Source organism: Phlebotomus papatasi, chromosome 1 (assembly GCF_024763615.1).
Source record: "Phlebotomus papatasi isolate M1 chromosome 1, Ppap_2.1, whole genome shotgun sequence".
NCBI classification, from domain to species: Eukaryota; Metazoa; Arthropoda; class Insecta; order Diptera; family Psychodidae; genus Phlebotomus; species Phlebotomus papatasi.
In genome coordinates, this window is record NC_077222.1 from 57,569,365 (window position 1) to 57,596,027 (window position 26,663).

The 26,663-nt window shown below is 34.1% G+C and overlaps 4 protein-coding genes across 4 annotated transcripts in view; 2 read left to right on the forward strand and 2 right to left on the reverse strand.

Annotated features, from left to right (window-relative positions):
- Nucleotides 1-26,663, forward strand: part of LOC129808738 (Kv channel-interacting protein 1) — a 303,848-nt gene that overhangs the window by 39,644 nt on the left and 237,541 nt on the right. The gene's annotated exons all lie outside the window — the stretch shown is intronic.
- On the reverse strand, nt 4,860-5,683 carry LOC129808768 (28S ribosomal protein S10, mitochondrial). Its single transcript, XM_055858612.1, has 3 exons — nt 5,566-5,683; nt 5,253-5,503; nt 4,860-5,196 (listed from the first exon to the last, which is right to left on the reverse strand). The coding sequence occupies exons 1-3, from the start codon at nt 5,647-5,649 to the stop codon at nt 4,938-4,940; spliced, it is 594 nt and encodes a 197-aa protein (XP_055714587.1). The 5' UTR covers nt 5,650-5,683; the 3' UTR covers nt 4,860-4,937.
- The window catches only part of LOC129808259 (actin-histidine N-methyltransferase), a 34,109-nt gene continuing 13,123 nt past the window's right edge, over nt 5,678-26,663 (forward strand). The window contains exon 1 of the mRNA XM_055858095.1: nt 5,678-6,595. Within this exon, the coding sequence (XP_055714070.1) occupies nt 5,868-6,595 (728 nt within the window). The 5' untranslated portion in view covers nt 5,678-5,867. The remainder of the gene's footprint in view (nt 6,596-26,663) is intronic.
- On the reverse strand, nt 9,459-23,305 carry LOC129808022 (uncharacterized). Its single transcript, XM_055857675.1, has 3 exons — nt 22,886-23,305; nt 15,809-16,734; nt 9,459-11,149 (listed from the first exon to the last, which is right to left on the reverse strand). Exons 1-3 carry the CDS (start codon nt 23,114-23,116, stop codon nt 9,586-9,588), a joined length of 2,721 nt encoding a protein of 906 aa, XP_055713650.1. The 5' UTR covers nt 23,117-23,305; the 3' UTR covers nt 9,459-9,585.

Sequence of the window (26,663 nt, forward strand, 5' to 3'; positions counted from 1 at the left end):
TGACAATTCGTATGATTAAAGAAAACTAAAAGAAGAGGCTATGCAAGAAAAAAAAGAATTAGACTTCAGAAACAGGAAGAAAGGTTCAAAATAAAAGAAGAAAAGGAGCAAAGCAAGAAAATTAAAATATCCAAGAAAAAGATTTAATAAATAATATATATCTAAGCCTTAATGTTTTTTACTTTTTAATTATACACTTTACCCTAGTGGTATAATTGATTCAGTTTGTATGGCATTCAGTAAAAAATCTTGAAACTTGCACAACCTTCCCCTACGCATTGTCCAAATTCCCACGTCCAACTTGTCCCACCCTGTCCAAATTATATTGTTTTGCACTCACGTATTTTTCTTGTATTTAAGAACTTTTCAAAATGTTTTTCAAGAATTTCCATGAAACGGTAATATTCTAGAAGAATCAAGGAGCAAATTTATGTATGTTATCAGGGAAAAATGTATTTATAATGTCTTTAGTCTTGTATCAAAGTTCGAGCCTCTGGAAATTGTTCCAATTTATGCAACTTACCCTAATATGAAACGTCGTGCTCCAGATTTAACGTAAATCAATGATCCTTAACTATTTAAGGGAAGGCTTTCAGGCTTCGCACATACTCTGGATTCGAACATTTCATATTTTTCTCGTATTCCTTTAATAAAAACTGATCAAAAATAACTTAGGACTAATATCATTGAATTTTGAATAAAAATTATTTATCGGTTATGAGCCGGTTTATTACCGGTTCAAAACCGATTGGAACCGGTTAATTTTTGTCAGAAATTCCAAAACCTTTCCAACGAGTAAAAACATGACCTCTCACTGCGATCTCTAGAGCTTTTTTTTAACCTTTGACCTTAAAAACTCGCTAGGAATGATTCAACTAGGAGCATGACGTTTCCTATGTTTCACATGTGTTTCGAGCGCGCCAAAAAAACTTTGGAGTTCATTCGGTGTTTTCTGTCATTGTGTAATGAATTAGCAAAAAATGCAAATACAAAATAAAAGCCAACTTAATAACGAAGAGGCAACCAAAAACCCCAAATCGGCAACCTACGTAGTTTCGGAGATATCTCGTGAAATGTGTACGAAAACGGGAAAAAAATTACACTAAAACTGGTCGCATTTTTCAGAGCCAATGTCCACCCCCTCAGTTTCCCAGGGTAGAATTAGGGACCAAATAGAATCAGGCTAATCCTCGAGAATATTTAGCATGTAAAATTTGGCAGCAAATTTATACAAAGGATCTCTAATCGATGATCCTAAGTCCTCAGTGTATAACAATTTAGAATAAAATCTCTAGAATCTGTCAAATTTTACAAGCAAAATATTTTCGAAGTTCAGCCTTAGTCTATTTCGGCCCTTATGTTCTGGATACACCTGCATTTCCAGTGGGATGTATAGTTTTCCTTAGAAGGAATATTGAGAAAACACCTCTCTTCCTTATCATTGAAATATATTTATCAACTTGATTCAACATTTTTTCATATAATAATAATAATAAATCATTTGCTTAATACTGTGTAGTCTTTATATGTCTTATAGTCAGTAAATCAAATTTGGCCGATAAAAAAAGGTTTTCATTAGTAAAAATTTTAGTCCAATTACAAAAAAAAAGAATTATACATACAATTAACATTTAGGATGGTTGCAGACAAAACAAAATATTCTTCTTTTCCCTTACGACGCAACTGAAGGAATGATTTCATTCGTTTGAATGATCTATTTTGAGTACTGTCTGTTGTTTTTTGTGGTTCCAGCACACTTTTTAGATTAGGAAAATTTCATGAAAACAAAATTTACATCTTCTTCTCTCTCGTGCATTTTTTATGTTTATCTCATTCTTATGCACTCAAAACTGAGTTGAACTAAATTGAATTTGTTATGGCATTTAAAAGAAGAGTGCGAGAGAGTAAGATAGACATATGCAAAATATTTGAGAAAGAAAGAGATGAGAATTTTGATTTCATGAAATTTTCCTTATCTGAGAGGTGTGCTGGAGCGATTATTATCCAAATTGTATTTTAACTGCTCGAACTCCAAGAGAGAGCAGTTTTCCCAATCCACTTCTTTTTTTCAAATTCTCTGGCCGCTAAACGGTAAGAGATATTGACTTCCGGTCTTCGGTGACCCCCCCCCCCCACAAGTCAGCATGCTCTAGCGAACTAACTTACCCAAAGTACCCCCCACCCCTTCTAACCCCTCCAAAAACATGTTTTTTTAACATTGCAAAAAATTGGCCCTAGTGATTTCAATGAATTGGCGGTGAATCGGTAAAGTAACGGTAATAGAGCTAATTTTAAAAAAAATTGTTTTTCGGACCTTTTTAGTCTTTTAACCCATATAAAATTCAAACGGTAAGAAATATCGACTTCCGGTCTGGGATGACCCCTCCTCAAATGACATTACTTCGAACGTAACGAAATGTTCAGCTGGACTATCTACATAACATATCCAAAAATCATTGAAATCGCTAAGGCCAATTTTTTACAATGTTAGAAAAACCTCATTTTTTATGTATTTTAAGGGAATAGGGGACGTATGAAGGAGGAGGGGCAAATATTAAGAGATTACGTTCGAGGCTAGCTCTTAGACACCTTTCCCCGGTTAATTCGCCATCTTGAATTATTGAAGGTCAAAAGCCTAATTTTCGCCCGTTTTGTTCAATTCATTAATTAAATGGTTAATGATTTTTTGAAACACTCTTCTTGAACAATTTTCAACTTAAAGCTGGTTTTGAGGTGATTTATAGACAAATTTAATTCGACAGTAATTTTATATGCACCAGAAAAATTTGCAAAAAGGAATATAAGGCAGAGCTCTTTCTCGGGAGTTTGAGCAGCTCGCAAAGCCTCGGACGCTTTGCCAACCCTTTTTAGAAAAAATCGTTTTTTTATTGATTGAATTTCAGTTTTTTTAGTGACTATTGGGTTCGGCATACCTTTTAGATCAGAAAAAATTCATAAAATCAAAATTCACATCCTTTTCTTTCTCAAACGTTTTGCATATGCCTGTAATGATACGCTCAAATTTAGCTCAAATTCGATTCAGCTAAATTTAATTTGATGTGACGTTTAAAAGAAGAGTACAAAAGAATGAGATAGAGATATGCAAAACGCGTGAAAAGAAAAGGATTTGAATTTCGATTTCATGAAATTTTCCGGATCTAAAAGATGTGCAGGAGCCATATAACACGATTTTTACCGCATTTCTTTTTACGATGCATAGCTCTTATTAAATCCGTAAAAAGTGTATGCTTCATGTACAATTTCAGAATTATTAAAATACAGTACGACTCCGATAGAGTCAATGCATTTGATTTTTGTATATCTGCAATATTTTAAGTTATTTCACTCGTTAAAAAATCTCTCAAGCTCTTACTTAACAAAATAAGTTTAAAAGTTTAACATAAAATCCGGAATTTTACAGATTTTTTCACGGTGTTTAAAATTTTTAGGAGTTGACTCTATCGGAGTCGTACTATATTGAATAATATTTTATTAGCGTATTTATGATAAAGACAATTCAATAGAATATAGTAATCCGTTAAGAAAAAATATTTTTATATAGATTTGAATTAAATTTAAGAATTCATTCAAAAATGTGAAAATATCCGATCACGAAATTGTAGCAAAATTTTCGTATTTCAACTTTTGTTTGAAAATTTTCAGACTGTGTTATGATAAATAAGTTTAAATTTAGATAGCTTATTTAAATAGTTGAAAATTTATGGCATATATATATACGCAAATCTCGACAACGTGCCAGAGATATTTACAATTTTCAAATGATTAAATTTATTCAATTGCATGTTGTATCGATAGAAATCATAATTAATAAATTAATTTCAGTCAAATTTGAGTAATGAGAGGGATTTCAGATACAAATTGTGCTGAAAATGTTGATTGATATTAATAAATATTTTTTTTCTCAATTTTTTTTCAAAGAATAAGTCACTGAAAGTGAATCAAGTGGAGCACTTTGAGTCAAGATAGGTGATATTGAGAACAATAAGTCAACAATATTCGAGAATGATAACGTTCAATTGCATATTTTCCATATTTCTTTTGTCAGATATTTTTGTGGTAAAATGATTTGCTATTTTATGTGCTACTGTGCATTGAATTGATAATAGACTATGTTTACGATTTACTAGTAAGACTAATTAAAAAAAAATTGTGCTCAAGGTAAAGAATTCCACATAATTTTGCTTTTTTTCTATTCCCAATAAATTTTTCTTTGAAATATTCTTTACTTAAAAAATTCATGTTATTGCAGCTGACACACTTTTGATTTAGCGTATAAAGTGGCTGATGGAGAGGGATCATCTGCAATTTCTCGCAGTTGTCTTTCAGCTAAAGAAGTACTTCTATTTTTTGTGCAATTCAAAATGACCGGGAAAGTGCTTATGATCTTACTTTTTATCAATTTCTTCGGCATATGGAGTTGTTCCGAGCAGACAACAAGGACAGTGAATATAAGATTCCTGGATTTACATCGAACCGTGGAAGCTCCTTCAGGAGTCGAAGAGAGACTATTACGACAACTTACGAAACAAATTAAAACAATTGAAGAGATGTCTGAGAAATTAGTTGAAGATTTGAAAGAATTCCAGAAAACCTACAACCTTTCTCAGACTCCTCTTCCGGAGAAAGCCATAAGACAGTGGTATAGAATGGCCAGACAAGCCCTATTCATTGAAACCTTAATTATGAGACTCTACCGAAATCAAGCTGAATATCGCATCCTCACATTCAACAAGAAACCTTTTCAGAACTTTATCAAGGATATCCTTCATGCCACTCAAACTCTTATCAACGAGATCCTCTCGGCAATGGAGAATAAAATTCAGTAGTGATCTTGCTTATTTAGCAACAATTTGCAATAAAAACTATCTATATATTTTCTATTCAAATATTGAATAAATGCTGGCAACTCACTTTGTTCACTCTTTAACTGTCGGTGGTGTAGTAAAGTGTTCCGGAAGCGGCTGTACCTCCGTTTTAGTAGCCTTCAGTGCCACTCCCTCTGGAATATTCCTTTCAATGTACTCCAGAAATGTGTCCAGCGTTGAACCGGTCAGTTTGTGGAAGTTCATGTACCGGAAGTAAGTTCGCATTTCGTATTGGACTCTGTGTTTCTTGAAAATGTGAACACATCGCAACAAAGTCATCCGATCGTGATGTGCTTTCTTCAATGCCCAACTGAAAAGATCAAGCTTTAAAATTTGTCTGAAAATTGCGAATTTGTCTTTTCTCACCATTCGCCAACTTCGATTCCCATGTGCTGAGCTGCTGTTGTTGCGAACCAGGAATAACTCTTGAGGACCGTTGGATCTACACCCCTTAACTCTATTTCCAACTTTGAGTACAATTTATCCAGTTCTGGCTCACCAGTCGGAAGGGTATCTGCATCTTTATGCTCAGGATTGGGAGCCGCATGAAAGGATGAGAGTTGTCGGATATTTCGCAAATTTGGATAGATAATGGGTAGGATATTCCGTAAGTTTTGCTGTCGGATATTCAAAGAACTATTCTATTATGGATGTTTATTTAAAAAAGTCAATTTCTTACCATTTTTGTGAAAATTCTCTGCAATTTTAAAACCAAAACAAAACACACAGCAGGCTTTTTTGAGGTTAGGTTAACTGACAGCATTGTTTCACAATTGTTCTGCTAGAGGGCCGATGGAATTTTTTTTGTCTGTGAAAAAGTGTGGTTATGCAGTTGGAATCCAATTAGGAAAAAGATAAATATGAATTTTTGCGTCTAAAAATAAACTAAAGATTTCTGTGAAAATTTCCGCGTGATTTGAGAAAGACCATTGTGTGTGAAATATCAAACGGGAAGAGGTTTTTTCTGGTGTGGTGTAAAAAATGGGAAAGGGTCAGAAAGCAAAGAAGCTCCCGGTAAACAAACGCAATGAATTGGCCAAATGCATTGATCAAATCTTGAGCCACGGCTTCAAAACAACCACAAATTTGTCTGAACAGTGGTCACAGTACGTGGAAATCCGATCTCTGTTGGACCGTGTCCAGAGCATTGAGTCGGATCTGAAGGTAAAGAGTTCAAGCAGCAAAAATCGTGTTGGATGCATTGAGAGCTTCTGCAATTGGGCACGCGATAATGGAGCACATTTCGATGGAGTCAAGATAAGTGAGATACCTGGCTATGGCATGGGATTGGAAGCGACTAAGGAATTTGATGAGGGTGCTGTGTTTATAAGCATCCCTAAAAAATTGCTAATGGGTTTGGACAATGTGAGCACTGCAATTGCTCCCATGATGTCCGAAATGCCCATGATACAGTCAATGTCCAACATCAAGCTTGCCTTTTCTCTCCTTGTGGAGAAACTCAATCCCAATAGCTTCTGGAAGCCCTATATAGATATTCTTCCCGAGAAGTACTCCACCGTGATGAACTTCTCATCCAGTGAGATGCAGGAACTCAAAGGAAGCAGTGCACTGTCCTCAGCTCTTGTCCAGTGCAAAAATATCGCCAGGCAGTACGCATTTATCCGGAAGTACATCGATAATATCAAAGAGGAGGGATTCGATACCACTCTGCTGACGCTCAAAGAGAGATTCTCATTTGATCTTTACTGGTAAGTCAAATTCAATTTTTTACAAAAAATGATAATAATTTATTAGTAAAAAAGGCAAGGGACAAAGATTCCACAATATTCTCAAAATGTTGCAGTCTCTCAAAGTTCTCTGGGTACTCTCCACTTTGTTAGAGCCTAAATAAATTCAGGCTGATCCACGAGAATATTACCCTGCAAAATGTATCACTGAATTTATCCCAAAGTGTCATATTGTGAGGGCTCACTTAACTGAATCCTTTACTGCTAAATTTTACAGGCTAAATATTCACGAGTATTAGCCTGATTCTATTAGGGCCCATATGCCCTAGGCCTAGTTACAGTTACGACTTAAGCCGAGAGACGGCTAAACGTAATTATAATCAAAATATTGATATCACTAAATTTCCATCAGTTTTCCACTAAAAAAGTTAATCCACAGGAAAGTTAATCTGATCATTATTTTGATTATAATTTCGTCAAGTCGTCTCTCGCCTTAAGTCGTAAGTGTGTCTAGAACATTAGGATATTAGGCATAAAATTACTTGGAAATATTAATTAGCTGTAATTCTTTTTCACATTTTTTTTTAATTTGCATGAAAATGACAGTGAACCTCCCGAATTAATCTCATAGATACATTTGTGTAATTCTATGATTTGTTTTTATTCTACGTCATTTAAAGACGATTCTTAATGTCACTCCCTTTTAAAATAAGCCACGCCTCTTCAAGAATTTGTGATAAATAAAGCAAATATTCTAACTTTTATGCTTTTTTATATCAAAGATTTAAATTTTTCGGCTATCTTATGTAATGGGTTTTGCCCCATGATCCTAAGATTTAGGAACCATATGTAAAATGTGGGCGTGACCTAACGAAACAGTGTTTCGCTCGTCTTGCTCAACCAATTCAAAAACCTTTTTTGCTTTGCCTACAGTCAGAAAAATAATCGAATAAAACTTACTCGAATCAATGTTGAATTAACTCTTTTTCGATTTTGTGATTTTCGATTAACTATATTTTAGAGTTGATTTTACTTCTTTTATGGTGTAATATTCAGAAGAGTTGTTTTAACTTTTTTTCCTAAAATTTACATGACAAAAGAATGTAAATAACTTTTTTTTAAGACTGAAACTAACTCGTTTTAAAAGTTAAAATAACTCTTTCAAATCTCAAAATGAATATGTTTTGCAATTTTATGTTTTTTTTTTATTTTATAAAACTATTAATATTTTCTTGACCTCAAGTTCCCTATGTTTCGAGCGAAATATCACATATAATGCACGCACATGTCTTTATGAAACACTGTTAGACATCTTTCTAGTTGATGTTCCATATGACCTTTGTCACAGGAAAATCTTCTTGACTGAAGTATATTCTTAAAACTAAAAGACTTAAGCATATACTTCAGTCGAGATGAAATTTTACATCGAAAAAGAGTAATAATTACATCGATATTCGTAGAGTTAATTCAACTGTGCAATAGAGTTGTTTTAACTTTTTTAGGTTTTTTCTTAGTGTAACGATTTTGAATCTGAAAAAAATAGAATTTAAATATTAGGGGAGATTGGGGCAAAAAGTCACAAATCGAAAAATTCAAAACTCAATATCTTTCAAGATAAAAAAGATAGTGGCTTAAATTTTTTTCCATAGATAGCCTCCATAGACCTTCTTCGATGTTGTATGTTTCTTAGAATTTGAACAAAGAATTTAGAAAATAAAAAAATATCGAAATTTTTAGCCCTATTTTTTTTTTAAATATTTCCCTTGAGAATATATCAATTATTACCTTACTTATTATTCAAAATTTATGAACTGGTGGTTATTTCCTAAATCATCCTAAATCATAAATCATCATACAGAAACTTTCAAAAATACTTGTCATTCTAACCGCTCTAACATTTGTAACATTCATGGTTGTATATAGAGGCTCTGAGCCTAATTTACAAAGAAACCAATAAACATTATTATTATTATTATTATTATTATTATTATTATTTGGATTCTTTGAATACGAATCCGCTTATTTTAGAATTTTACAAAGATTTTTTTATCAAGAAATCTTTTTATCAAAAACGACCACTTGGGGTAAAAAGTAACAAAAGGTATGAAGCAAAAATTAAGAAAAACCGAAGCAATTTCTCATGTCTCACGGCGAAGAGAAACGTCAATACCATGTGTCGCCGCTGGTTGTTTGCATTGGTCAAACGATTTGCAGTCTCTTGTGTGTTTTTTTTCTAAAATAGCTTGAAAAGCGTTTTTCTCGTTCAGATAGAGAAAACGGTGTTTTACAAAGGTGTAAGAAGAATAAATTTCCTATGAAAATATGTCATCTAGGTATTTTTTTTTAAATTCACGGAATCGCGTAACAAAGCGAGTCAAAATGTGATAATATCCCATGCCTGATACTATTTGCCCCATAATTTTCGAGAATGGTCACAAAATTACCTTTCAGAAAACGGCTCGATAAATGTATTAGTATTTCCTTACAAAATAGAGGAAAATGACTTTCACAAAGTTGTAGAGCGATAAATTTCCTATAAAACTGCGTTAATTAGAAATTTTGGAGGTGTTCGAGTAGTTTGTAAAAAAATAAAATATCCGTTTTGTGACTTTTGGCCCAGTCTCCCCTACTTCCTTTACCATTTTAAATTTAATTTATAAGGGCGTGGCCTATTTTGGGGGGATGGGTCACAAGATTTTTTCACAAAATAAAATGACAAAATAAACTCGCAATGGTCATTTCCTCTGAAAACGGGCATAACTGATCAAATTTCAGGGACATGATCAATGCCAAGCTTTAACTTCATGCAAAATTAAAAAAAAAAAAGATTAATATTGTCAAGTAATACAGCCCGGATATTGCACTGAATTTCTACGTAAGCATTGTTCCAGTGATAGGTTTAATAATTTCTCGGAAGTTCTGAATATCTACATCTACACACATATTCCTTTTGGTCACTTTTAGTCCACAAATATGCAGGAACTTAGCCTATCACTGAGCCCATTGTCCCTTTAGGGATAACCCTTTCTCATAGCATCGTAGAGATAGTCATGAACATCTCCTGACGTGGAATCCATTGTGTTGAGTTTACTGAGCCGTGGTTCGGTGTGTGGGTATTCTGGCGCATTTGAGATGCGCCTGGAAGTTTGTCTCTTCAGGATGGGCAATCGCCCTCGAGTTCCACTAAAGCTGTCTGAGTAGTGGAGCTTACGATTGCGCCTCTGACGCCAGCGACAAGTGGCAAAGATGATGATGAAGACCATAACAGAACCTGCCACAATGCAAGAACTAGCAACAATAGCTGATCGTACGCCAGATGTGAGATAGGTGTGTGCAATATTCCTTCTGTTGACTGTCTGCTGTTGTTCCATCTCCATGTCCAATTGATTGTTGATCCTTGCAATTTCTTTCTCAATAATATCCCCATCATCGGCAAAATTCTCATTGGCCGGAGACACCCGGGATGATGGGGCTACGAATTTTTCCCCAGGGGTGAAATTTGTATCGTAAGGGTTGAAGTTCGTGGGGTAACCAGTACCTCGAGGGCTAATTTTGGGTGTTTTGGTGTCATCTGTGGGTTTCACGTTGATGATGGAGGCAAAGTAACTGGCTCCCTGGGAGTCTGTTTTGATATCATCTGGCTTAACACTGCGTAAATTGGCAAAACTGAAGTGGGGAAAATTCTCGAAGGCCGTCACAATCTCCATCTTTTCTGTTCGTAGTCGCGGATGGTGAAGATTGCGTGCTAGTGTACGATTGTGAAAGATTTCAGCAAGATGAACTTGGCTTGAACCTCTTTCTCTGTGATCAATTAATTCATTGATGGTCATATTGCGTTGGGCTAGAATCTTGGCCAGACGTGCTCCATTCCTGCGATCACCGAGTAACTCCATCAATTCTGTTTTCTCATCCACACTTGCATCGGATGAGATGTCGGCAAACAGTGAAGGATTACTCTCGGTCACGTCCATCTTGATGGAGTCCCGTGTCTGGGCAGAACCAACAAGGGCTCTCTGTGTATTCTGAATCACTCTTTCGATGATATCAGCTTCGAACATACTATCAGATCGGGCTGTATTGGATTGAATATAGTCTTCTTGAGAAGCACTTGGTGTTTCTTCTACATTTTCATCTTTATTTTTCTTCTCGGATTGAACACTTTCCTCAATGATATTGAGTGTTTCTGGCTCTGTATGGTTAACCACCAGCAACTTTCCACTGATTTCCGTCTCTGGCAATGCTGTTGTAACAATTTCACTCATCTCAGTGGTATGAATCTCTTCCTCTGGGATTTCTCGCAATGGTTCCTCTGTCGTGGGTCTGGGAGTGGTTTTGACGGAAATGCGCAACTTTGGTCTCAGATTCATCCTATTGCGATAATCCCGCATGGCAATTTGTTTCCTTCCCGGTGTGATGTAATTGGCCGTTGTTGCTGGTGTTGTTGAGTGTGCTTCAGTGTGATTTAAGTGATTCTCCGTGGAAGATTCTTCAGTAATAACTTCCGGATGTACTGTAGATGTTCGACGCTCATTGAATTTTGAGACTACTTTCCCATCGTAAGCTGGTGGCTTCCATCTGCAAAATTACACAATATTCATTCAAATTATTTTGCATGATTTCATTTAGATGAATAAATATCACGAAATGCTCTCATTCCTCTCAAATCTTTTTAGATTGATCATATACAGAGACTCTTTGGTCTAGATTGAAATTCCACAATTCTGTGCAACATAGCAATAAGTTTATAAATGAAGAGTTAAAGAAGTAAAAGTAAAAGTGAATGGATGATCTGCATTTAAGTTCTCAAATATACTCTTTGACGGATGTACATCAAGTTTAGATTTTAAATTGAGAAATAGTTGGTATAGTAATAAACTTGAACACTTGAGATGAATTTTATTGAGACTGAAATATGAAATCTTTGGGCGAAAAGCCAACCAAAAGTGTCTTTCGCAAGTGAGAATTTATTGATACAATTAAATGTCTTTTCAAGAGAAACTGTCATCCTTTTATGGTCACTTCTGCACCATTTATTTTCTGCATATTCTTTGATGGACAATAATACCGTCCGAGCATCTTTGGAGTTTCTGGAGTAGTTAAAATTTTCAGTTTATTTTCCTTTTTAATTGCTTCAGAAATGAAAGTCTTTTGTGATTGTTCTTTATACACTTTTGATTTTCGGTTAACCCTTTATGGATGATTTATTTAGTAATATATAAGATTTTTTTCACATACTCCTAAAGATTTTTTTAATGAAAAAGAACTATTATTTCAAGAAAAATATTAATTCTCGATCAATTAATTATCTTAAAATTATTTGTTTGAAAAATGATAAAAATTCAAATAAATTATTATTTAAAAATTTCCGCTAATTGTAAAATTTACAACATGCATGGTTTTCCCCAAAGTGACAATTTAATTTTCCTAAAAAAATTAAATATGTACACTTTCCTAGAATTAAATTATTTACTAAACAGAATTTTCGTCAAAGTAAAAAATACCATTCATAAATTTTGAAATTTTTAATTCTGTTCTTCCGATTTCTTTGTTATTATCATTTTGAAAAAAATCATGTAATTCGATGATATAAAAATAGAGCGAGAGCGACTTATGTGGTAGTAAAACTTGGCATTTTAGAAAAAAATTTAGAACATGATGTAACCTTTTCTTCAAAGTTATTATCAGAATGCAAGCTAGAAAATAATAGATTGAAAGGCAGTTAAAAAGTTTTTAGACAAAATACTAGATAAGTATATATTTTTTTCAATATTTTTCTTATTGCTAATATTTATTTAATTTATTAATATAAAAAATGGTAATTACGGATTCCAGAAAAATTTCCACGAAAATATCATTTATCATTGACCTTAACTGTTCAATGATTTAACCCCTTTAGGGGTTGCATGGGTCTCTCAGGTCAAAAAATAGGCCTTTTTCTGATAATAATTTATTGTGTCGAAAATATTTCAAAAATTCCAATTTTTGGGATATGAAAGAGTAACTTTAGAATAAAATTTAAAAAAAAAATTTGTTTTGAAAAATTTTAAAAATTCGACCGTTGGTAGCTGATTTTCGGAACCATTCCTCAAAAAACAAACCCTGCGGTAGGAAGTATTTCTCCCAGTAGGTTCATCAGAAATCAAAAAAAAAACAAATATACTCTGTTAGAGGATTAGTTGGACCTGGACCCCTGGATGAACGAAGGATTTTTCAAAAAAGCAAAATTTGAATTTCTGGCAAAAGTTTTTGTAAAAAAGTATCAATTTTACCCTATTTTTCAACACATTTTGTATTGTAAAAATGATTCTGATTAAAGGAAGTGCAAATCCTTCGTTCAAAGAGTAGATAATACTTCTCGAAACAGGTATGCAAAATTTCAAAAAAATCGGTTCAGTAGACTCTGAGTAATCTTGACTACTCTTGTGACTATCGCATTGTAAAACTGTGTTTTGAAAAAAAGAAACGCGTTTAAAGTTTTACCACAATATGCGCGCGAGGGCGGAATGTATAACTAAAATTGCTCAACCTCCGAGAATTTTACTCCGATTGACTTGAAATTTTCAGAAAATATTTTTCAAATGTTATACCATAAAATAAAAATAAAAAATAAAAGAAAATTGATTTTTTTGACCTGAGAGACCCATGTTAACCCCTTAAGGACGAGAAGGTAAGAAATCGAGGATTAGAAAAAGTCATGTTTTCTGACTTTTTAGAGCTAAACATAACTTTAGATGACTGTAGAAAAAATTTTGTTTTTGGATCACCGGTGACCTAATCATCCTTAAAGGGTTAACCCATACAATTGAACTTAACAATAAATGCCTTTTCATACATTAGGATTTCAGGATAGATATATTAAAAATGTTCGTAATTCATTTTTAATTAAATCACTAGAAAAAATGCGTTTCGGGAATTAATTTTTTTCTATTTGATTATATTGTCCTTATTGGTTAAAAAGGTGTTAGAAATATAATAGAGAACAATGCAAAAACTTTTAATATAAAATAATATTTAAAAAAGATTTAAAAAATTGGAGTTTTTATTTATTTTTTAATATTCACCATCTTAAAATGTAAAAAAAAACAAACACGAATAAAATATTCCCAAAAATCTGACTACAGCAACGAAAGGAATAGCCAAAATGAGTTTAAATCTTCAGAACAAATGTTAGTCAGATGAAAACTAAGGGTACTAAAGAAATTTTAAATATATAAAACCTTCATTGTCTCAATATATGCAATTTTTGTGATGCTACTCTTGAGCTTGAGTGACTCTAAAGTGTTAGAGGATTAACTCTCTTGAAGTTCTTTTAAATGATTTTAAGTTTAAGCCATGGCCAAAACCAGTTATCTCGAACAACTTATCTCTATAAAATATATTAACCAGTAACCGATCAAAAACTTATCTGGGTAGAAATTCTCTAACTATGTGAATGATTCACCAGGAAAATGAACTACCTATTATCACCACGTTGGCAAAAATAGAATGATGTATTATTTATTCAACAAAAAAAGTTAGAATAGCTCTGAAAATGTGTTAAAATTAATATTTTTAATTTGTTTTTAACAATATCTCACAATTGATCAATTCAAAATAAAGTGAACCGATAACTTCACTTACAGAATCCCTACTCCGGTTTCGTTAGTGAATTTGGACTAAAGAGTTTATTGTGTATTATGGCCTCTACACACTAGAGAAAATTATGTCCATATTGAAGAGTTTTTCCTAAAGCGTAGGAAATTTGCTTCAATATGGACATAAATTCCTCTAGTGTGTAGAGGCCATTAGGTGTGATTCCTTCTAATCATACCTATTGTAATCCTCGGATTTTCTAAAAGTGCTCCGATCGAGCTGAAATTCACAGGGTATATGTTTTGAACATCTCTGATGCCGAAAATCATAAGCCGGCAATTTCGGGTCCGGCTGCCGTCCGGCCGTCCGTAGTACGCAATATCTCTGGATAATTTTTTTTTTTAAATATATCTACGCGCGCGTACGACGATTTCTGTCCTATTCGAAGATTTTTGCGAATTTTCGCGGGTCACGAAATTTTTCGCGGGTCGCGAATTTGACGGATCGCGAAATTTTTCGTGGATTTTCGCGGGCTGCGAGATTTTCGCGAATTTTCGCGGGTCGCGAAATTTTTCGCGGATTTTCGCGGTTTGCGAATTTTTTCGCGGATTTTGGCGGATCGCGAAATTTTTCGCGAATCCCGAAATTTTTCGCGGATTTTCGCGGGCTGCGAAATTTTTCGCGGATTTTCGCGGGTCGCGAAATTTTACGAAATTTCAGACACTTTTATGCATTTCTCGTCCAATTTTCTTAATTGTCCAGTGAAATTTTGCACATATCAAGCCTGAAAGAGGCTCTAAATGGATGTAAAGTTTGAGGCCTCTATCTCTCATAGTTTCCGAGATAATCGACTTTAAAGATTTTCAGATACTTTTATACATTTCTCATACAATTTTATGTATAAATATCGTTCGAGTTTGCCACAATCCGATTTTGCAACGAAGGAATCACACCTCTATAAGCTGATCTAGGCTCATCACTGGCTTTTTTCTTCAATTATCAATACTTTTTTATAGTATTTAATCAAATAAATTATTTAATGAGAAAACAGCAGTATCAAAGCGTTTCAGCTTTCCTGAATATTCGAATTCGTGACTTAAATATGCTACATTTTAAAATTAGTTCCAATCAGAAAAACATGAACTCTCAATAAATCGTTTGATTCCAGGAAGATATTCTGAAAAGGTAGATCTTTGGGGATTGGAAAATGGTAATTCGGAGGGACAAAATAATCGAAATATTATAATATATGTTGACTGCTTTCTTGCTCTAAGTTTGAGCAAAAATAATGAGAAAAAAATATATCGTTATCCTTTATTTAAAGAGAAAAAAAAAACACTTTTAAAAAAAGTATCATAAATCATATACCAATTTATCAATAAATCACTATAAATTGCTCTCCAATTAATGTGAGAAACAAATTAAAAAAAATCATGGAATTTTTTGCGGAATGTTTGCATGTGTTAATGCGTGTAATTACTATGCCATTTCATTAATATTTTAAAATTAAAAAGCTGAAATTTCACCTATTTCTTTCAATGAAAAAAATATATTTTTGCGGAAAATATATGGTTTCATGAATTATTTATTGGCAGGAAGACTTTTGGTGTGCGCATAAAGTGGATGTGTAAATTTTTAATGTTCAAAATGTAATTGGCTCACCTCTGAGGCCTTAATGTTGCGCTGGTGCTGGATGATTCTGGAGGACTTTGTGTGGTTTTTGTGGAGAATTTGCTGTTGCGAATGTTGGAATTGGCAAAATCAGGTCGTATGCCTGAAACCACTTCTTTGATGGGCTTAATGCGCTCCTCACGCGTAGGCAATCGATTGTGCTTGAGTCCTTCGGGAAGTGTTGAAATTGTTGGTATTTGATGTGGCTTGGTGGATTCCCGTGTTAAATTGTATCCACCATCGTGGAGTTTTGGCATTGCTAATACATACATTGGATACCTCTTGTTTGCCTTCTCATCATCATCACCCGTGATCATTGTTTCCATTGAGGTGTCGGTTGGGCTGTCGGCGGATGTGATAGGTGATGGTGGTGATGGTGCAATGCGTCGATTTTTCAGATCTGCATGAGGAGGAAGACGACGTGGGAATTGCTGCTGTACTGGCAGAGTTGGTTGAGCAAGAATTGCCAATGCTGTTGGTTTCCTGTTCAGAAAGTCCGAGAGCGATAGATTTTTCTGCTGAAGAATTTCACTCAGACTTAAACTTTCTCCAGCTTGTTTTAAGATGTGCTTTAAATCTGCTGCACTATCACTGGATTGTTCCTCCTTCTTTGCAACTGAGTATGGCTTGCGGTAGGATTTGTTGCGAACACTATCAAATTCGGGTGTAGCATTTTCTTCCCTCGGGAAGTCTTCCTGATTATCCTCAGGATCAATGATGGTTTCTGGTGAGGGATGTCTGGGAAAATCTCTTATTTCTGGAATTTCTGTTGTTGTTGTGTACAAAAAGTTATTTGGTCTCTTTTTTCTCCTTCTACCCGGACGTCTTCGTCTTTTCCGGAACTCTTCAACGTCTCCAGGACTTGTTGTTAGATGTTCCTCTTCGGGATTATGTGTTGTTGCCACCTGACGCCAAGCCTTTATAGCAATGGGAAAAGCAGGGTGGTTATTTATAATCATGAAAATTAAGCACACAAGAAGCTGGGTCAATGTTGATGAAATAGAGTCGTGGGGGGAAAAACCAGATTGTCTTATCACCGCCTCTAATGCTGGCGAAGCTGGCGATCGACAATAATATGGAAGTATCGCGTATTGAGCATTTTCTTTGCCACACAAGTCAAAGTCAGGTAATGATGAGATAAAAACTAGGTTTCCATCACGTAAAGAGAAATTTTCTTACATTGAAATAACTTCAATTAATTGAAATTGCACAGAAAGTTATATTTCTTTTTTTTTCGTATTATCATGCTAAAATGTTACTTCAACATTGTATGATGATGATTGTAAAAAGAAGAGGAAAGAGATGAAACAACATATGGGGAAATAATCTAATCCAAATTTAATGCAATTAATAACATTGATTTATTCTACTTTGTCTTGTGCTCCAAACATGTTTATTTTTTTATGAATCACATTTTCACTTTTTTCCATTTATATTCCAAGATAAATCGTCAAAATGTGCGAATCAAAAAGTGAGAAACGCGAAAAATTCCTCTCTCACTTCCCATCTAATGTATACACGACGAATGATTAATTGAAGCAAGGAGAAAAAAAAGATATGTTTGTTGTAAAATTTTGTCCACAAAGGTTATTAAAGAAGAAAACATTTTGGCGTGGTATTTTTTTGTGTTTTCTCATTACTCCAATTGTGTGATAATTCTTTTTAAAGTTTCTCTATTTACTTGATCATTTTAAATTCACACATTTTATGAAATTATTAGTAAGTGAAATGTTTTTTATTCTAATTCACTGAAATGAGTGAAAATTTCTTTTTTTCGATGCGAATAATTTGAAATGCTAAAGCTAAGTGAATAATTTTCATAATGACCAATGACTATGATAAGTGTAAAGTCTTCTGTATAATATTGAGGCTAATTTGTTGGGGTGTTTTTAAAGAGATCGGTTTATATTAAAAATAAAAGAAATATAAACAGAGTGGGTTAATCAAAACGTTCAAAAGTGAGATCGGATTATTTTTGATAGAGAAAAAAACGTGTCTGATTTTTAAATCTCTTTTTTCTCTTGGAAAACGATTTATTTATATTTAAATTAGGTGAGATTCTTAACAATCTCACCTACTATAATCCTAACAAAATTTCATGTCGTCCGATCGACCTCAAACTTGGCCAAAATGTGTTTCAGCACTTCCTGATCACGAATATATATGTGGCTATTTTACGTTCCCGGCCGGCCGGCCGGCCGGCCGGCCGGCCGGCCGCTCTTTGGAGCTTAATAGCTCCTAAACTAAAAAAGATATCGACTTGCGGTTTTCGGCAAAGGTTATATATCGGGTGAAAATTGCAACTTGGTGCATAGACCCCCCACCCCCCACCCCTCCTTCCGCCATTTTGAAGACCCCCCTTTTTTTGTTTTCTCAATAGCTCCGCCCCTATGGCATTCAGCGGACTCAAATTTTAGTATGTTATAGCTGGGCCTTAGGGCTTTCCATCAATACCAAACTTAAGGTCCCCCGACCCCCGTGACCCGAGCTATAAGGGTCCAAAAAAAATATCTTAAAATGGCCATAACTCCGGTTCTAATTGTCAGAATTTAAAAAGTGAGGGCTTTTTGGAAAGCTCTCGTGAAATGCCACATCCCCTTCTAACATCGCAAGTTCGTAAAACCACCGCTAGGGGCGCTTTTTTTAAAAAGAAAATTTTTAAATCTTAAAAGTTAAATAACTCAAAAATTCCATTGTGCATCGGGCTAAAATTTTAGTATGTTGTAGCCGTTGATTATACCTATCAAACAAAAAAAACCTTAAGTCGATCTAAAACCCCTGACCCGAGCTATAAGGGGTCAAAGTTCGAACATTGACCGGCCTCTATCTCCGGTTCTAATTAACATAGCGACCTAAATTTTACCTTTTTGGTTTCGTCTCGATGAGCACTTTCAGATGGAAGTTCAAAAAGTCGCCACAGGTGGCGCTGTGATAGCGTCAAAATTCATCGAAATTCAAAGTCACTTTTCTCAAAAACGGCATTGTGCAAGTTAATGAAATTTTAGTATGTTGTAGCCCAGTCTAGGACGTTTCCAAAATGGTGCGTATGTGCGCTGTGGTTTCAATAGAACCGGAGATATGAGGGGTCAAAGTTCACGAAATTCAAAAAATCATATCTCCGGTTCTATGGGACCGATTTTGATGAATGAGGGCTTAAACGAAAGATCTTACCAAATGCTACAACTTTCTAGAATATTTGAACTTCGTGGGACCAACACCAGGGGCGCCACAGTTGAAAAACCATTTTCAATATCACATAACCTCAATTATCTCGACTGTCGCTGAACCGATTTTGATGATTACTTCGACATAATTGTAGAGCACATTTGTCTCTACATTTCGTCCATACATCATTTTCCACTCAGACTACGCTATCACTCCGATTTTGCCGTTTAAGTGTGAAAAAATTGATTTTTCCCATAATAACGCTTTGAAATCACTCAGATGCCAATTTGACTGCCTCTACTCCACAAAGACACTTAAAATAGGGTTTTAAATGGAAAGTCCCACAAAATACAACAATTCTTTGATATAGTTGAAGTTCAACAAATAACTACTTGGGGCACTCTGGATGAAAAGACGAGTTAAGAAACAAAAAACCTCGATTATCTTGACTTCTCAGTAATCGATGAGATCATGTTCTATGGGAAAATTATAGAGAACATTCTGGTCTACATTTCATCCAAATCCTTGATATTTTGGTTTAAATACAAAATTTGTATAATTTCACTAATTTGATTCAAGATAACTGAATGGCGTCTCCCAACTTCAGCTCTAAATCGAATTTGCATGCACTCCGAGTTAGCTCACGTTAAGAATCTCACCTACATAAGCCGGTTAGGATTATCTGTCCCTTTAAATGAGAAATTGATAATAACTTTATATTTTTTTATAAGCTTTAATAATGTTTTACTCCACAGGATTAAACTTCAACTGATTTTTTTTCTTTTTTAACCCTTTAACGACGAGACACTTTTTACGGACTGAAAATCAACAATAAAAATTAAACTGAGAAACATAATCAATAGTAAGTCTTACATTTAGCCTTGGAAAGTCCCACAGAGTCTGATTCGGTGTATTTTGTGCTTCTATGAACGACAGGGACAAAAATAGCCCAAAAATTTAAGTAATTTTTCTGACAATACCAATGAATAATATTTTTCGCTTTAATGAAGAATATTACGTATGAGTATTGTACTTTTTATTGCCAAAAGAGTTTTGCTTAAAAAAAATTAGAAGTATAAAAAATAAATAAAATAAATTACGAATTTCAGAATTTAAAAATTTGCCATTTTTGAGCTTAAATATTTACTACATAGCAAATAGCTAGAGACTTGCAAAAAATATTATAGATTCCTTCAAACTTCTACTTTACAATTATGTACAAACATTAGAAAGAAATAACTTTAGGTAGTCAGGAAAAAGTATTTTCTTTATGGGACACCGGTGTTCCAATCGTCCTTAAAGGGTTAAACTAATGACAAAAATTTTTGGGATTACGTATAAACGAACAGAAGTCTGTTCAAAAACACTAATGACAATAATTTTTAATTTTGTTTGTTATTCGGAATCATTCTGACAAGAAAGGGTCGAAGAGACACTTCTAATGACTTCTACACACCGTGAGAAATTTTCGTCAAAACGTAACATTTTGACATATTTTTGTCGTAATTTGCGTATCCACAAGTCTAAACAATTTATAGTGCGATGCCATAAGAGTTAACCCCTAAAAATTTTAAACACCGCGAAAAAATGTGTAAAATTCCAGGTTTAATACTACTTTTCTTACGCCCTCTACACGCAATGAGTATTAAAAAAAACTTTTTTTAAAGAAAATTTCCCCTATTATTGTGGGCAAAAACGTAAAATATTTTTAAAAGAGGCATTTTTTTACGAAAATTGCTTCTAGTGGGTAGGCGCCATAAGGACCTGAGACAATTTTTATCGAGTGAAATAGTAAATAAAGGTTTTTATGCGTTTAATGCGTTGGACATTAATTTCATTAGTTGAAATTTACAGATTTTGCTTATCATTTTATAATCTCTATAAAACTAAGATTTATGTATTTTTTAATAAAGTTCTGCCGCTTTTGACATCTATTGACAACTGACGTAAAAGAAAATAATGCTTAAGTGTTCCCCGCCATTTGACAAAAATTTTCCTGTTTTTTCAAACTGAGCCATTATGGCAACTTCCAGGACTGGATTATTGTCAAAATATCTTTTAATATTGAATATAAAAATTAATAATATTAAAATATTATCTAATACTGGTTTGAAACCTAAGGCTTACGCCCTAGACAAACTTACGACTTAAGCCGAGAGACGGTGTAACGTAGTTATAGCCAAAATAATGACTAGATTACAATTCCATCAATATCTGACTAATTCATCTCTCAGCTTAAGCCAAAAACGACTTATTTACTGGAAAACTGATGGTAATTTAGTCAAATCATTATTTTGGCCATAATTACTCTAAGTCGTCTCTAGGCTTAATTCGTAAGTAAGTCCAGGGCATTAGCCACATGGCTTAACTTCTCTAATTTCTTATTAGTCAAGACTTTTTCGAAAAATATGAGTTAGGATTGGATATTATGGGCGAATGATGCATTAAATACTGAAAACTGAATAAAATTGGTTGCTATTTTGAATTTTGAGACCTGTGGAAACTGGGCTAACTTCAGGTCAGAAGCCGACATAATCCAATTATTTGTTTAACATTGAAGCCATTTATAACGCCGCATTGTCTATAAATTAAAGTATTTTCAAAGATCCTCTGAACCAGCTTTAAAATTAAAGAAGTCTCAAAAGCGTTATACATTTTCACCTTGGAGTCCACCAAGGCTAAGAGAAATTCAGAGAATACCAATTAGACCTAAAATATCAGAATTTAGGGATTATTTACACTATTTTTTAAGAAATTGATTTTTGAACAAAAATCCATGACAAAGTTAATCAATAATTTGAGCATGAACTTGTTATGCCCTGAAAATCGAGCTAAACTACTAAATTCAACGTACAGATTTACCTTGTTTTCATTGATTCTTCAATTTTAAAGGCTGAATTAAATTTTCAATTAAATAGAAATATTCAAATTTCTATTTTTTCCGGTCGATTTGAGGAATTTTGGAAAATTATTAATGACTAAAAAAACTTTAGAAAAGGTAAAGTTCGTTTTTAGATTGGATGACTCCCATCGAATTTTATCAAAATTATTTTTTTCTCAAATAAATGATAAATATCTAGAGAATTAGGTGCTTAACTTTTAAAGGATATCTGTAAGGAGTTGTAGGTAATTAATAACATAGGGAATATGTAAGATTTCAGTCGCGAAAAAATTTTACCTTTAAGTTTTCAAAAATTACTGTCTATGTAGGAAATAAATCCTAACTTTTCGATTAACTAACTTGAAATGAGAATCCTTGAGAATCCAGTTATGGCTGTCTTTCTGGATAGTTTTCATAAAGGTGACAATAAAATTTATTAGTGTATTCCAAAAGAGAAGATTTGTCAAAAGCGATCTACAAAATCATATAATTTTTACTAAGACTTGGTTCTTCGACCTTGGATTTCCTAGTAAAATTTTATTGTTTCCAAAACCCTTTTCAAATAACCTTTTCAAAATTATCGAGAATTACACAGGATAATTTGCCATTTGTACATAATATTTCATTAAATCCATCAATTAAACCAGATTATTTATATGCAAACTTTGTGTAATCCAAATTCTAATAACACAGAAAGATCACGAGGAAATTATTCAATTAATCATCATCAAGTTGAAGAATAATGGTCTCTTGAAGAGAGTTGTTGAGAAGATATGGAAAGAAAAGGCATTTCCACACTTTCAAATGCTGAATGAAATTCGTGTAAAAGTCTTTCATGTAATTTTTCTAGCATTTAAGTGAAAAACTATGAGAGAGAGAGAGATAATAAAGCGTGAGAATGGCAACGTTTTGAAAAATTGTCTACATTTCATAACAATGATCTTTTCAACCAGATCTCTTTTTAAACTTTATTATAATAATGTGTGTCGTGCAATTAAAATTAAAATATGCTTCGAACTTACTTGGTGTTGTGCATCAGAAAGTCTCTCATTGGAGATGATAATTGGTTCGAAACTCTTATCGTACGACACATGAATTGATGGATCATAATCCTCATTTGGTTGATGTAAATTTTCCAAATTATGTTCATTTGGATATTGATGAGATGCCACAGATATTTTGCACTTAATTAATACAATTGCTACTAAAACTAGACTGTGAATCACTTTCATTTTTTCACTGAAAATTCTCATGATTTTTCCACTAAAAGGAGGTGCTTTTTTTCTTTTTAAGAATAGAAACCACTGATTGTTGTACCACTCACATGCGTTGCCGGATTAAAACTGCACACTAAAATGGGAATTAAAGTGAAATTGTTGCGGGGGAAAAATATTTCGCGAGATATTTCCACTATTCGTGTGATATCCAACGAGGCTGTGAATGGACTGAAAAGAGCTCGATGGGTGAAAAAGAGATGTACTCTCGAAGCAATTTCTTCGATGAGATTTTATGAAGAAAGTAGTAGGGATAAGTTGATACACTGACCATCAATGTAATGAAATTTTCACAGTATATTTTCACATGATTTCTCTATAGTATTGGGTCGCTCAAACCACTATATATAGCAAATTGCAATATTTGTTCTTTTTGTGCAAATATGCAACATTTTGTTTTTCTTTCTGCAGGCCCTCACTCTTTTCATCTTCAAATAATTAACCTGAAGATGTACAAAATATGCGAAGTTTTGCAACTGAAATTATAAAGCGTGTACGCAATGTTGCAATTTGAAATGCAGCGAGATGAGAAAGATATTTCAATTTTTCCTCAATTAGATTGCAAATCAATAGAGACTGAAGAATAAATTAGAAAACCATATATGCTGTTTATGAAATGAAAATTTTGCTATCACAAAAAAGTGAAAGGGGGACAACATATAATACACATTAAATTCCGAGAGATTTAGAAAAAGAAATGAGAGACATAATTCGATAAGCATCTAAATTCCCGTCAAGAGATTAACTATTATATTAAAACGATAAAAACGGGATATATCCCAGGTACATTTTTTACACTCATAACTTTGGCATAACTCATCTTTAAACCTTGCTGTACAAATCAATTTTACTGATTTTCCTTTAATCGACCCTTTTTCCAGACATCCTCCAGATATGCCCTTTTATAAGATTAAATGATAAAACGAACTCAAACACATAGCATTAGTATTTTTTAGCTTTTGAACAGAAGCATCCGTGCTGAAAGATAGGAATTAGGATTAGATGCAAGACGAAAATCCTTCTCACTTATCAGTGTTAAATTTTAATTCGAAGACAAGTTGATACCAATTACTGTTTAACCTTTCTTTATTTTTTTTTGACTCTCGTATAAGTGATTGTTACCCTCTTTTTACAATTTTTCCGGTTATACAATCTAAAACCAAAATGATTTTCACATTCACAAAAAAAGGTTCAATTAAGCTTTTTTCGTCATAACAGTTACAAAAGTGTCCCAGTGAAGATTCCGAAGCCAAAATCCCGAATGCCAAAATCCTGAATTGGCCGAAATCCTGAATTGGCCGAAATCCCGAATAACCAAAAATCCTATTGGGTTAAAATTCTGAAAAGCCAAAATCCCAAATGGGCCTTAACCCCGAATGGATCGAAATCGTAAATGAGTCAAAATCTTAAAAAGCCAAATGCCCTAATTCCTAAAAATGTCACAGCTACTCTCACGGTTTCATAATTTTTTTTACATTTTGCATGTTAATTTGACAACTTTTCAATGGTAAAGTTATCTTTCATAAGGATAGCTATAACCCGTAATATGTCCAACGCACAATGATTTGTTTAGTAAACATGTTTTTGACATTTCGATGAGAGCGAGTGAGATCTAGATCTAGTCATCTCGCTCTCTCTCATAGGAAATTTTGAAAACATGTTTACAAACAAAAGTTATTGTGCGCTAGTCAATACGCCTAAAATGTAATATTTACACCTATTAGGTGAGATTCTTAACAATCTCACCTACTATAATCCTAACAAAATTTCATGTCGTCCGATCGCGCTCAAACTTGGCCAAAATGTGTTTCGCCACTTCCTGATCACGAATATATGGGGGGCTAAGTTACGTTCCCGGCCGGCCGGCCGTCCGGCCGCTCTTTGGAGCTTAATAGCTCCTAAACTAAAAAAGATATCGACTTGCGGTTTTCGGCAAAGGTTATATATCGGGTGAAAATTGCAACTTGGTGCATTGACCTCCCACCCCCCACCCCTCCTTCCGCCATTTTGAAGACCCCCCTTTTTTTGTTTTCTCAATAGCTCAGCCCCTATGGCATCGAGCAGGCTCAAATTTTAGTATGTTATAGCTGGGCCTTAGGGCTTTCCATCAATACCAAACTTAAGGTCCCCCGACCCCCCTGACCCGAGCTATAAGGGTCCAAAAAAAATTTCTTAAAATGGCAATAACTCCGGTTCTAATTGTCAGAATTTAAAAAATGGGAGCTTTTTGGAAAGCTCTCGTGAAATGCCACTTCCCCTTCTAACATCGCAAGTTCATAAAACCACCGCTAGGGGCGCTATTATTAAAAAGAAAATTTTTAAATCTTATAAGTTAAATAACTCAAAAATTCCATTGTGCATCGGGCTGAAATTTTAGTATGTTGTAGCCGTTGATTATACCTATCAAACAAAAAAAACCTTAAGTCGATCTAAAACCCCTGACCCGAGCTATAAGGGGTCAAAGTTCGAACATTGACCGGCCTCTATCTCCGGTTCTAACTAACATAGCGACCTAAATTTTACCTTTTTGGTTTCGTCACGATAAGCACTTTCAGATGGAAGTTCAAAAATTCACCACAGGTGGCGCTGTGATAGCGTCAAAATTCATCGAAATTCAAAGTCACTTTTCTCAAAAACGGCATTGTGCAAGTTAATGAAATTTTAGTATGTTGTGGTCCAGTCTAGGACGTTTCCAAAATGGTGCGTATGTGCGCTGTGGTTTCAATAGAACCGGAGATATGAGGGGTCAAAGTTCACGAAATTCAAAAAATCATATCTCCGGTTCTATGTGACCGATTTTGATGAATGAGGGCTTAAACGAAAGATCTCACCAAATGCTACAACTTTCTAGAATATTTGAACTTCGTGAGACCAACACCAGGGGCGCCACAGTCGAGAAACCAATTTCAATATCACATAACCTCAATTATCTCGACTGTCGCTTAACCGATTTTGATGATTACTTCAACATAATTGTAGAGCACATTTGTCTCTACATTTCGTCCATACATCATTTTCCGCTCAGACTACGCTATCACTCCGATTTTGCCGTTTAAGTGTGAAAAAATTGATTTTTCCCATAATAACGCTTTGAAATCACTCAGATGCCAATTTGACTGCCTCTACTCCACCAAGACACTTAAAATAGGGTTTTAATGAAGAGTCTCACAAAATACAACAATTCTTTGATATAGTTGAAGTTCAACAAATGACTACTTGGGGCACTCTGGATGAAAAAACAAGTTAAGAAACAAAAAACCTCGATTATCTTGGCTTCTGAGTAATCGATGAGATCATGTTCTATAGGAAAATTATAGAGTACATTCTGGTCTACATTTCACCCATATATCACTTTTGTGCAGTTCATCCCAATCCTTGATATTTTGGTTTAAATACAAAATTTGTATAATTTCACGAATTTGATTCAAGATAACTGAATGGCGACTCACAATTTCAGCTCTAAATCGAATTTGCATGCACTCCGAGTTAGCTCACGTTAAGAATCTCACCTACATAAGCCGGTTAG